Genomic DNA, 13617 nt, shown 5'->3' on the forward strand with positions numbered 1-13617 from the left:
CCAACTTCACAAGCAGAAGATTTATCATTTATCAAAATCATTGCTGATCTAATCAAATCATAATCAAATAGGTCATGGTGGTGGTGACTAATCAAATAATATGGAGAAAGGTCATGGTGGGATTTATTTTTTCTGAGGTACATTTGCATTCCCTAACAATACTTTTTTCATTCCCTCTGATCTAATCTAGATACTAAAGAAAGTAGATATCATCTATCACTATGCAGCTGTTTAGCCTGACAGTAGGCCTATAGCTGTAGCTGCTCTTCCTGCTATGGGTTGAGCTCTGTTGAAGCTGTGGACATGGTTATTGCTAGGCTACAGCTGCAGTTGGGGTTGTGGTTGATGCTATAATGCTTTGGATGCTATGGTAACTTAACTGCACTCTACTGATATCACAGATGTGTTATTATACAGCAGGAGTTTAGGAAGACCTTCAGCTCAGCCAGCACAACCCTGTCACTTCACTGTACACACACACACTGTAGTGTTAAACCCATAAAAATAGTTAGAAACCTAATCACAGTTATAGCATGTCAAAGATATGGCAGCAGATGATCATTACAGTGTAGAGAATTAGAAAAGAGAAAGAAAATTGTACTATATATCATCATCAGTTACATTCAATACATTGAATGAGGTACGACAGACTTCACCATTAGCCCACCCTACTGTATGTAAATAATTCATCTGAAGTTACAGAAACTGAGTGAGAGTAAAATCTGCATGTGGATGGTTTGGACACATTCATAATTTCAATGATGGAACATTATTGTGTGTCAAAATTAGAGTGTGTCAGTTATACACACACACACACACACACACACACACATATACATACATATATATATATGTATATATATATATATACATATATATACATATATATTAACGATATATATATATATATATATATCGTTAATATATAATGCCGCAATTTTAGTGAGAACATTTTCATTAAAATGAAAGTCTAATCTCTCATTTGAAGTGTCAATAATTCATTTATATCAATTTCTAATGTTTTTATTGTTTAATTTGTCAAAATATGTCAAAAATCAGGCGTGGGCTTAATGGATACCCATTATTGCTTATATTAGGATAGCATATAGGCCTATGCAGAAAGAACTGACCTATGCAATATCACTGATATTTAGTCGCATCCCCTTTAAGCCCACCAGTTAAACATACACTTCTATTATGTATTTAACAGTATAATAATGTAAACTGAATACAAAAATATAAACTATACATGCTTATCATGCTTTATGTTATTGCAATGAACCATACTATGCAGCTACTGTACTGATGCAGCATGTGGTCCGTTTGCTGGCATGCTAAAACTCATATTTTTATTTCAAAAGAAGCAATATTTCTTATTCAAGTAATATTCTAACATACGTCTTATTCAACATACTAATCACTTCAATTTTTATAACAAATGAGTTTTTACTAAAAACAGGAGTAGAAATATGCAAAAACAAAAGTTATCTTCTGAGGGTACCAAAATTACCTTAGTTTTTTGCAACTTCTGGGATCAGCAAGCACATGTCTCCCATGTGCTTTGATAACTCAATATTGACAAATCTGATTGGCTTACAATAAAAAGTGTCATTTATGTATCAAGCAGCTTCATCAAAAGAAACATCACACAGCAAAAAATAGTGATATTTTAGATAATTATAAAAGTAATTATATATTTTTGACTCAGAAGTTGCAAGTGGGCTTATATGTTACGTGGGACAGACTAGCCCAGGTGATTTTCATGTTATGCAAAAACACAAGATGAGCTATCTATACGATCTGCTTTATGCAGATTACTTTCCATTCAACTGCTGTTGCACTGTTCAAAGTATGTGTGTGTTTGCGTGTGTGTGTGTGTGCACCAAACAGAACTATTTCTTTTTTTCAGCCCTGAGTAATTTGTTAATTTATGTTGCTTTGTGACAAAGTCCATCAAAATGACAATCTATGAGCAATATACTAGTAAAACAGAATAAAATTGGTGCAAAGAAGCTTAAAATTGCTGTTGTTCCACACTTCCATGGATATGATTAATTTGCACTTCATAGTTCTCTTAGTTTGACGGGTTTAAACCTCAAAAGGACCACTCACATTCTTTATACATCTGATATCAGCTTCCCTCTCCAAAGATGACTCTCCAAACACAGGTTTAGTCTAAAGCTGTTTTCACACATGTAGCACACAACAGGAGATTGTCTGTGTCAGACACGGTCTCACCTACTGGAAATACTCTGTTTGGTTTAGGCGAGGGGTGGTGTCTGGGTAGAGCATGCAGGAGGCAGGATATGATGCAAAAAGTATGCTGCAGTTGTAATTGGGGGTTTTTACGCTTTTCACTAGAAATAAAATTACTTTTCTTTAACAAGAAGTGACAGAAAGTCCTCTCTCCCATTAGCACTAGCTTCACAGTGTAGCGTTCGGGTCCAGTCAAAACAATGCAGCTTAGCTGGCCTGCTTCATTTACGATACAAACATCATCAACATGCCCACTCACTCGCTGTGAATTCTCAGAAAAATTACCTGCTGTATTCACACATGGGCTCACTCAGACATTCCCAGACTTTGCATTAGGGAGCTGGCAGGGTAAAGTCTATTTAACATCCAGTCCGACTGATTTGGACATTTGTGTTCACACACAAATGATTATGTCCGGAAAATTTCAGGGTTGCATTGCATGTGTCAAAGGGGCTTATGAAGGGATAATGTGTGCAGCAAGGGAGTCAGTCAGTCAGTCAGAGTTGCCTCTTGAGTTGTAAGGCCTCAACATCATAGTCCTCTTTTGTTTTGTAAATGATTTGCTATCAAGGCTTGAATACTTAAAGTGCTGACAGGGAGAGAGAGAGAAAGATCACCACCCTGTGTAAAATTTGAGTTTTTGTTGCTTAGCTAGCTGCAGGATAATGTTATACTCATTTGATCCAGGATGAACTCCAGTTTTCAACTTTTTGTCTTTGAGTTTTTCCCAGTAATGACTCCAGTTTCCATCTCTGTCTGCTCCATAACCAAACACATGGACCTGGGAAAGCAAAATGAACACAAAATAAAACAATTATCTGATCTAATTATGTTTTCAAATTTACCTTCTGTAGATGAGAACTCCCGCAACACTTGTAGTATGAGGAACAACTTTATTAGTTGACCGACGCGTTTCGGCTTGTGGCCTTCATCAGGGATGACGAAGACGGACCCTGATGAAGGCCACAAGCCAAAACGCGTCGGTCAACTAATAAAGTTGTTCCTCATACTACAAGTGTTGCGGGAGTTCTCATCTTTCACATTTACCTTCACCTAAAATGTTATTAAATTGGCAGGAGAATGTAAAGCAGAGGCCTCATTGAGTTGATTCTGTCCTCACCAAGACAACACCAGTACTGACTTTTTGTTGAAGTGCCTCAAACCACCTACAGTACGTCTACCATTCCCTGACAATTACCTATTGTGGGCATGGAAATTATGACTAATAATAAGATGAATTTTGTCCCCTACAGTTAGTCAGATTATGAAAGGGTCACTTTGCGGCCCCAGATCATATAACACATACCTGTAGGTATGTTTAGCAAAGAGACTTTGGCAAAATCCTGCTATTGCATGAGATTTATTTGCTTTTCCATCAATCATCAGTTATTTGCAGCCGTCAATCAGTAGTGTGTTATAGCATTTACAAGAAAATTAACAATTAAAAATTTACTCACCTCGTCACAAATGTGCAGGGCAAGAATCACTGCCATAAAGCCGGTGGATGGATACTTGCCCTTCTTTTCCAGCCAGATTTCATGAACATACCTCATGAAACCTGGGTTGGTCACCATTACCTGTGATGAACCTGAATTAGCCTTTAAACTTATTTTTTATAAAGTTTATTGGTAAATGGATTTAAAATAATACTCACCAAATCTTTGTTAGCTTTGATAGTGGATTTTACTGGCATATATGACCTGTTGGAAATACCACAAAATGTTAAACTTATCAACTAAGGCCCCCTTTACACGTTGCATTAAAATGCATTTTGGATGATCGGATTGCAATAGGATAGTGCTTGACCACATGAAAGTACAGGTGTAAATGCACCCAAGACACATTGAGGATGAATTGTGTTCCGATCGACCAAACCACCTCCAGAGGTGGTCAGGGACGTGCTGTGACCACATTGAACACAAGTGTAAATGCAATTGCATTTTCAATCCACATACAACAACTATCCATCCATCCATTTTCCACCACTTATCCAGGATCAGGTCATGGTGGCATCAGACTGAGTAAGGAAACCCAGACATCCTTCACCCTGGCAACACCCTCCAGCTCCTTGGGGGATCCCAAAGCGTGATATATAGTCCCTCCAACGTGTTCCGTGTCTGCCCCAGGGTCTCCTAGAACATCTCCAGAGGGAGGCATCCAGGAGACATCCTAACCAGGTGCCCAAACCACCTCAGCTGGCTCCATTCAATGTGAAGGAACAGCGGCTCTACTCCAAGTTCCCCCCAGATGTCTTAGATCCTCACCCTATCTCTAAGGCTGAGCCCAGACACTCTCCAGAGGAAACTCATTTCAACCGCTTGTATCTGCGACCTCATTCTTTCAGTCACTATCCAAAGCTTGTGACTATAGGTGAGGGTTGGGACGTAGACCGACTGTTAAATTGAGAGCTTTGCCCTCTGACTCAGCTCTTTCTTCACCACAATGGTCTAGTACAATGCCTGTATTACTGTTGATGCTGCACCAATCTGCCTGTCAACCTCACACTCCATCTTACCCACACTCATGAACAATACTCTGAGATACTTGAACTCCTTCACTTGGGGCAGCAACTCACTCCCAACCCAGAGGGAGCAGTCCACCTTTTTACAGCGGAGCACCATGGCCTAAGATTTGGAGATGCTGACTCTCATCCCAGCTGCTTCACAGTCAGCTAAAAATCATCCCAGTGCCTGCTGGAGGTCACATCATCTGCAAAAAGCAGAGAAGCAATCCTGAGGTCCCCAGACCGGACACTCTCCTCCCCCTGGCTGCACCTTGATGAGGGACAAACAGAATTGTTGACAAACAGAATTGGTGACAATGCTGGCGGAGCCCAACACCCACTGAGAACGAGTCTGACTTACTGCCAAGAATGCGGACACAGCTCTCACGGCAGTTATATAAGAACCGAACAGCTCACAGCAACGGCCCCAGTACCCCATAATCCCACAGCACTACCCATGAGGTGCCCCCAGGGACACAGTGATAAGCTTTCTCCAAGTCCACAAAGCACATGCAGACTAGATGTGCAAACTCCCATGACCCCTCAAGTATCCTTGCAAGGGTGAAGAGCTGGTCCACTGTTCCACAGCCAGAAAAGAATCCACATTGTTCCTCCTGAATCTGAAACACACACACACACACACACACACACACACACACACACACACACACACACAGACTCCAAGAAGGCCAGATACCCCAAACTACTGTTCGGCGCAAAACATAAACAACAGTAAGTCTTGCTCCTAGCAACATGTAGTTGCAAGAAGGTGACCCTCTCGTTCCACAGGCAAAACTCCAACAATTCTGCGCTCAGCCAGGGACTCATGAATATCCCCACACTCACCAGGCACCTCTCACCCTGGGCAACTCCAGAAAAGAAAAGAGTCCAGCCCCTCTCCGGGAGTTTGGTTCCAGAGCTGGTGCTGTGCATAGAGGCAAGCCCGACTATATCTAGTCGGTACCCCTCCATCCCCACTAGCTCCGGCTCGTTCCCCACCAGGAAGGTGATGTTCCATGTCCCTAGAACCAGTTTATCATGCCTAGGATCAGCAAGTGCAGGTCCCCACCCCTGCCTGCTGCCCATTTGGCAATGCATCTGACCCCAGTCTATGTGGGCAGAAATATGTAATCGCGTGTGACTGTTCCAAACCAGTAAGGTAGCCAGTTAGCAAGCTAAGCTACTAGCAAGAAAGCAGCAAGAAAGCTATGAATATTCAAGATACCCATGGATGGAGTGAAGATGAGATGGCTTCTTCCCCTGCTTTGAAAAGAAAGCAAAAGTCCATACGATAGTGCAGCTTCACAGATGACTACCATCTTTTGTTGTTGCTGCTGTTGTTGGTGTTTTTTTTGAACAGAGTGACTGGATCTCAATCGATCTCAATGTGGACACTGGAGATATATTAATACCAGGTGTAAATGTGATCAGGTTAAATCATATCTAGATATAACACGGATACGAGACACATTTTAATGCAAGGTGTAAAGGGACTGAAATGAACTATTTGCTATGTCAGAAAAAAAGAATCATTAATGAGCCATTCCAGAAGAAAATGAAAGCAGAGATCATTCTTTATGAAATCTTTACAGGAGACTGTAGACCAGACTCTTATTGTTTTTTAAAAAGAAATTTAGATATGAAATTGCTAGCAGGCATTGTGGCTCAGTGAATGAGCCTCATTCATTCTTGTTGCAAATAATTGTCACCTCCTGCTCCCCTCCTTTGGTCCAACCTACCCTCATGCATTTTTCCCCCTAAGGGCTTGCACCATTAGAGAAGCAGAGTTGTACTATGCTGGTAGGCTACACTGTAATAGCTATGTCACAGCTTAACGCTGCTAGGATGTGTTACTTCCCTTCTACTGAACTTGTCTTGAGCATAGGGTAAGTTCATAATCATTGTTTAACAAAGCCAATGTTACTTTATTGTCTACGACAGGACATGAATTCCAGCCTCTGCTATGAGAGTCAGTCATTACTTTTTGGTTTGCTTACATGAAGGACACACTACCTCTTGCACTGGCACTGAATGTTTGCACTGGATGTAAATTATGTGCAGCAGGATTGTCCATTATGAAGATTAATTTCTTGTTATACTGGTCTGCACATTGACACACACAAGTTGTCTTGGAAATTGGTGATCAGTCTTACTTTGTTATGCCACATAAGTCTCAGAGGGCATGGTCTGCTGAACTAGAATTGAGGTTTTACATTGTAACACTATCCTTTGAACACACCTTTAAAATGGCTTCCCCAGGCCCCTAGGATCGGTGCTATGTTATAAGAAGGTCTTGCTTAGTGGACATAGTTTAAACTACAGAAGAGGCTTTGAATTGTCAGTTAGAATAGTTGGGCCCAGTATATCAACCCAGTCTCACAATCTGCGTTCAAATAATGCCATTTTACACTTCAAATTGCATGCAGTGCATACAGCAAGGTCCAATTTTGCATGCAGGTGATATGCCAATGTTACACCGCATATTCAACCTTTTCACATCTCATCGTTGGTTAGGTTTAGGCAAAAAAAACACTTGGTTAAAGTTAGGGAAAATCATGGTTTGGGTTAAAAGAGTAAAATGCGGTAAACATGTCCCACTGTGATGCTAAAAATCTACAGTCAAAATGCCCGACGTCACTTCCCTGGCAAGGATTGGTGTATCACCTGCATGCACTGCATGTAATTTGAAAGAGTAAAGTGTTGTGTTATTTGTGTGCAGATTGAAGAGACCAGGCTGAATATATTTAAACATCACCAAAAGATGTCTGAACATATTATTTTAGTGTCATTAATGTGAGCCAGAAGTCAGCCAGGGAGAGCCGGGGGCAGACAGTAGTGGACATAGAGGAAGTGACAGGAATGCGAGGTACTAGGTATATATGTTAGGTGAGTAGCTTTTATTGGAATTATTGGACTGCCATGAGAGGTTGTCCAAATCCTGTGCAAACCTTCCTGTCACAACAATTCCAAACTAATGTTCCTCATGAGTGGTACTTAAGTACCTCATATTAACTTTGTTTGCATTTGCTTTGTATTTGCAGAGGTAATTGAAAGTCCAGCTTAGCAACCAACCAACTTGACAATAGGATATAACACAAAGATAAAATTAAGTAGTTGTAAGACCAGTGGCTGTGGTAGTGTTGAGTTTAATTTTTTTTAGTGGTAGTGAAGGGATTCAATGACGCATGAATATAAGGATGCAAAAACATGGACAAAAGAATCTCAATCTAAAGAAATAAGAAGAGCCTACTAAATCACTCTGCGGTCCCATGAAACATAAAACCTTGAATGTCAATCAGACAATCTACTTAAGATGGAAGTATCTAAAGAAATCACAAAACAATGAAGAATGTGACATGTAGTTCAAGCAAAGGATTTCTTTAAACTTTCAGTGTCACTCCTCACTAGTTTTTTCTGATGGATCTATTAACTCTACTTGTATCACTGCCTTCAAGTTACAAATCCATGATTAGTGTATAGCAGCCTTTCCAGTCCTGTCTATTGTGTCTATCAATTTATTTGTCCGAGTACCATAGTTTAGTGTACACAGTGGACAATTTGCATGTATCCTATGATGTGATGGCTTGGTACAGTCGGTCCACTATTTTAGTCCAATATCTCAACAACTGTTGGATGGATTGGCACAAAACCTTTGTACAGACATTCATGTTCTCCAGATGATTTTTCCAAAGGACTTTGGTGATCCCTGATCTCATGCCACCAAAAGTTTGAAATTTGTCATTTTAGGTGTTATGTCTCAACAAGGATTGGACAGATTGCCATGAAATTTAGTAAGACAAAAAAAATAATTTTTCCAATACTTTGTTTATGACTAAACACCTGCAAAACTAATGATATTCCCATCAGTCTCACCAAAATCAGATTGTGAGAATGATTAACACTGTCCTCATGTTAGCATTTCCATTGTGAGCATGTTAGCATTTAGCTCAAACTATTGCTGTGCTAAAGCAAAGCCTCACAAAGACACTACTGTGGCTGCAGGCTATATTTGTTTTCATTAAATTAATTACGTAATGCAAATTTTCATCTCAAAGTCTTTGTCAGTCCAAACAATCAGGGCAAAGCAGATATGTGACTGACTGTTGCTTCCGTCTGAATGAGCCAATCAGACAATCACATAAGTCTGCCCTGTTTGCTGTGATGGACAGCCAAAGTGTTTGTGATTTAAAAAAGCATTATGATATAAAACGTCATGATGTCTTAATTATTCATTAAATATTGAACACCTCAGGTCTCCATACAAATGCTCACATGCTTGGTCCATAAGAATAAGACTCACCTTCCAGAAAATCCTGTGCCAAAGGCCTTGATGAGCCACTCAAGATCTTGTATCTTGAATGGAAACAGCACAAGATGAGTGGAGTTATCCAGGTCTATGGCACTCTCTGGATACATGATACGATGAGTTGTTTTGATACCAACGTCTGCTTCATAGCCTTTGATGCGACCAGTGTTCATTCTAAATAGTACATGGAGATATGTACATACTTAAAGATTTTAATTCACATTACATGTATAACTTGTCATTGGCAGAAATACATAAGAAAACCTTTGGCATAAGGTAATAAGATTTACCTTATAACAACATCATGGAAATCTATCAGAGGTCCATAATGTGATCCAATCAAATTACCAGAATTCCCCACCACAGCACAAGCCCTGCAGCGGTCAGGGCTGGACTCTATCAGATCTGGACTGGGCGGAAACATCTGAAACAACCTGTCCACTGTCATATTGTAGGTTCTGTAATTGCGCCTCTCCAACTGTAAACGCTGACACACATACCAAACACAAACTGTTGTTAGACCAGTTATGGGTTGTATGTAAACGAACTAGCACACAGGGAAATAAATTGTGACCACAGCTATAATGAAAGTGTTGCTTTTCACTCCCTGATACTGATTTGATAATTGAAGGTTAAAGGATTCTTTTCATGACAACTTGCCTTCCACCAGTTGAAAGCATCCTCTGAGAGATTGTAGTTTGCTGACAAAAATGGTTCAACAGATTTGTCTAAACGCTGCATAAGCCACGGATCATTCTCTGTCAGACATTTGTCACAAGCACAGCGGCTTGTGTCCTGCAGCTGAAGGTATTCTGACGTGGATCCTCCCAATAACAAATAGAGGGCAGTGACGCACAGCAGGGAAACAAACACCTTCAACTTTAAATTCATCTTGGCTGTGTGATGCTGGTGATTGGGAAACAGTTTCAATCTGCAGACAAAGTGTGTGGTGGAATAAATAAATAAAAGTGAGTGTACATTCATGAATCAGGGAAAAAAATTATGTCCAGCTATTATCAGTTTAACAGTTTGGTAGTAGAGAGCTCACTATATGAAGTCATCTTTAAATGAAGTGAATGCGGCTGTATGTCTGTATGAAATGGATTCATTGCATGTATTGTCTCTCAAAGTCACAAGGACTGCTTGAGGATTGATTAATACTGCTTGATGAGTATTAATACAAGTAAAAATTTTATCTTCAGTTTGCATCATGAAAATCACACTGAAAAGTGTATTCATTATAATAATAATTTAATTTATTATTATTAATAAATAATAATAATTCATTGTTATTATTATTGTTACCACTTAAATTATTATTGTTTTCTCTTCCAATTGACAATAAGCTTATATTTAAAAGTAGAGTTAGTGATTCTGGAGTAAGATTGTTCAGTGCACTTTTTGTCAAATTCAGTGAATATCTTCTCACGGTTCGCTAGCTAACATTCTGCATGTGCACTGGGAAAAAAATCTGGTGTCCGTACACAGCTCTGGCTCTGTAAATGGGAAACATTGACTGTAAAAAATAATGGACATAGCCACCGTGACATCACCCATTGGTTTGTCGACTCCTGTTTTGAAGCTTTGAGTTTGGCACACAAAGCTCAGGAAAGAATGCCTGACTTCAACAAAATATGGTTAATGAACATCTTATAGTTTATAGTCACAGAATGCATAAAGATTCCAGTAAAGGTTTTGTAATGGACCCTTAGTGCTGTTGACTCATCAGAAATAACATAAAATAATAATTAGTGGGCCCTGTAATGTGGTGTAAAAAAGGTAAATAAATTAGATAATTATTAATTATAATCATTATGGAGGGGTGTTCAGCCCATATCAATACCATACCAAACTGCAAAGGCTAATGTGAGATTCAGAAATGAGACTAAAAATCATGTTTTCAAGTTATTGTAAATGCACGTTTGAAACTTTAATGATCCCATAATGTGAAGTTTGCAAAAGTTATTAATTATTATTATTGTTTGCATTAATTCATTGAATAGACCACATTATTTGCACTGAAAGTCTGTGTTCAAACACATAGACTAGGTTATCCTCATTTCTTTGCCCAACCTCAGGTGTGGTTTGGACTCTTTACCTAACAAATTATGACAACAAGCGTGGTTTGAATGGGGCATGGTTCATAGGAGGCCTGGTTTGTAGGGTCTGCAAGGCCCCAGCTGGACCCTTCTCTCACTTTTCAGACCCAGAGGTACCCGCTTGGTTCAGACAACCACACAGCTAGGATGTAAACTACAGGGGAGCCAGGGTGAGCTTGGCTCCTCTTAATAAGACATGAGCTCCCCTGAAAACATGATTTGTAAAATTTTGGGGGGTCTCTAAAATATTGACAATATGTTATTTTTGCCATGCATTTTTTTTCTTTATCTTCATCATCATGGATCATGTGTAGAATTAGGCTGTTACTGATGTATAATTCATGCATGAGGGTGATTCGTCATCACTAATTCACTTTAATAAAGATACCAGCATGCATGCTATTCTTGCCATCACTATCAAAGCGTGGTGGCGCGATATCATAAACTTCACTCACTTTAACTCAAAGATCAGAAAAAACAAACTGTCTTAGTCCCACTCAGACTGCACACTGAATCTCCATTATTCATTTCTCTGTTTTGTAGTCAGCATACAGATAAGTCAAAAAGAAAATCGCAAATTTTGTATTTACCAAAAAATCTAAAAGTCAATCGATTCTTAAGTCAGACCTCTGTGGTCGCTTCTATTTTGAAGTGAGGGCTATTCCCAATTAACTGTATTATTCACTGTTAGCACTGTATGTGATGGGTGTTGATAAAGTGTGAGAGGAGCAGAATTGACTACAGGAGATGCTCTGAGTCCCCCATACTTCTCTTTTGGTTGTTGCCTTAGCAATGAGTGTCAGTGAATTTAGGGGGCAGAGCTTCTAAAGGATTATGAGGGGAGGGTTGTATTTATTTGGGTGTTTAGTTCAAACATAAATAATCTTTTTCCAGAATGACAGACTCTACCTTCAATTTTTAAGACAAAATATATCTAAAATCTCTGAAAATTATGATAAATTTGGTTGATTAAAATGTGATAAAACACATCATGATGTTTAAAATTAAACAAAATAATAACCAGTTTAAGTGCATTTATATTTATTTTATTTTTCTCTTACCTGATCAGAGTGTAAATCCGCCTCTAGTCCAGTTCCTCAACTAGGAATGCCCACTGACACCTTCATATAGTTTCCAGGAAGAAGAGTCCTCAGTATTATTGGCACAACTGTAAGCTGTGCCAGCCGCAAAGGTGTGGAGGAGTTCGTCAAAGATGTCCAAAATCTGAGAATAATGATGAGAAGGAAACATGTTCTGCGCAAATGTGGGGATTTTTAGCCCAATTCTGCCATTTTATGAGGCGGATAAGAATATATTCGGTCCTTGAAAGTTAGCTTTGGATTTTTGTGTGCGTCACTAATCCTAACACAGAAGTATCAGCTTTCTACTTGGCTGTTCAGATCTCTCCTAACAATTTCCAAGCAGCGCGCCAGAGCACGTCTACACCAACATGATATATTTTCGTTTCCGGTTCACATTTAGGCCTATTTTTCAGGAAATTATATAAAGGAATTATCAAAACTCTAATCTAAATTTTGTTTGTTTGTTTATTTGTTTGTTTGTTTGTTTCAAGGCAGCAGGGCATTTGTCAATAACCTGAGACGGCTCCTGGTCCTCCTCTTCGTCCTCCTGCCCCTCTCGACTGCAAAAAAAAATTAAATTTAAAGTACACAAAAAAACAGCTTACAGGCCTAGTAGTAACTCCACCTGGTGCGCTATGGCATATAAATATTCTATGTGTTTGAATATTTATCCAGAATTTAATTAAACTCACGCTTCCCACCGGATTAAATCACAGCACAGCAGCTGCGCTCCATCCGCTGGCTGTCGGGGATCATGCGCCCAGCTGCATGAGATTTTAAAAGCTTTAGAAAGAAATGGTCTTAAACCCACAAAGTGACATAACGTACCAGAGAGAGCGGGGAGTGACATGGTGTGCAGCCTGCGGTGTGCTTCACTATAGCATGCACACGCAGATCGTCAACACAGACGACGCAGCCGATTGGACGAGACGCAGCAGGTGAGCTTTCATATGAGGTTTCCCTGGAAATATGTTATAGGCCCTTTGAGAACTGGCCACTTTATTAAAAGGAACGTGTAAAGATAAATAATAATTATTATAAAAAAAATATTTAATATCTCATTTCTATTATTCACTTGGTTAATAAAGCGTGAACTGTCTCATATGCCCTAACAGACAGACATGTGAAGGCGCCATCTAAATCCTTCAGACTTAAAAAATAAATGTGTTGGTCTGTTACAGCTGCCAGATCTCAATCGCAATACAATTGCCTTTTCGTATAATAGCCTTCCTGGCAGGGCCACCACAAAAGTTCAATTAAGTATTTACAACATCTTAAAAGCACAACTACCCCTACTAACACCCTCACTGAAAAATCCAGAATCTATGAATATGCAAATATTCAAAAGTTGAACTGCTGGGGACAAGATGT

The 13617-nt window shown here is 39.4% G+C and overlaps 1 protein-coding gene across 5 annotated transcripts; it reads right to left on the reverse strand.

Annotated features, from left to right (window-relative positions):
• Positions 1–1259: 1259 nt before the first annotated feature.
• Positions 1260–13161, reverse strand: LOC122969835 (CMP-N-acetylneuraminate-beta-galactosamide-alpha-2,3-sialyltransferase 1-like). Of its 5 annotated transcripts, XM_044335833.1 has the most exons (9): positions 12939–13161; positions 12761–12806; positions 12226–12388; positions 9726–9996; positions 9356–9552; positions 9060–9239; positions 3911–3956; positions 3714–3833; positions 1260–3037 (listed from the first exon to the last, which is right to left on the reverse strand). In XM_044335833.1, the coding sequence occupies exons 4-9, from the start codon at positions 9954–9956 to the stop codon at positions 2870–2872; spliced, it is 942 nt and encodes a 313-aa protein (XP_044191768.1). In that variant the 5' UTR covers positions 9957–9996; positions 12226–12388; positions 12761–12806; positions 12939–13161; the 3' UTR covers positions 1260–2869. The 5 variants fall into 5 exon arrangements, with proteins under 5 accessions (XP_044191768.1, XP_044191772.1, XP_044191770.1 ...); XM_044335837.1 differs by lacking the exon at positions 9726–9996; XM_044335835.1 differs by having other exon boundaries at positions 12226–12806.
• Positions 13162–13617: the final 456 nt, after the last annotated feature.

Source organism: Thunnus albacares, chromosome 19, assembly GCF_914725855.1.
Source record: "Thunnus albacares chromosome 19, fThuAlb1.1, whole genome shotgun sequence".
In the NCBI taxonomy this organism is placed as follows: Eukaryota; Metazoa; Chordata; class Actinopteri; order Scombriformes; family Scombridae; genus Thunnus; species Thunnus albacares.

Coding starts and splice junctions, on each gene's coding strand:
- LOC122969835 (XM_044335833.1), bottom strand. CDS start 9,956: ATGAATTTAAAGTTGAAGGTGTTTGTTTCCCTGCTGTGCGTCACTGCC. Junction 3,957..9,059: donor GGCACAGGATTTTCTGGAAG/GTGAGTCTTATT, acceptor TATTTCCAACAG/GTCATATATGCCAGTAAAAT. Junction 3,038..3,713: donor CCCTGCACATTTGTGACGAG/GTGAGTAAATTT, acceptor TTGCTTTCCCAG/GTCCATGTGTTTGGTTATGG.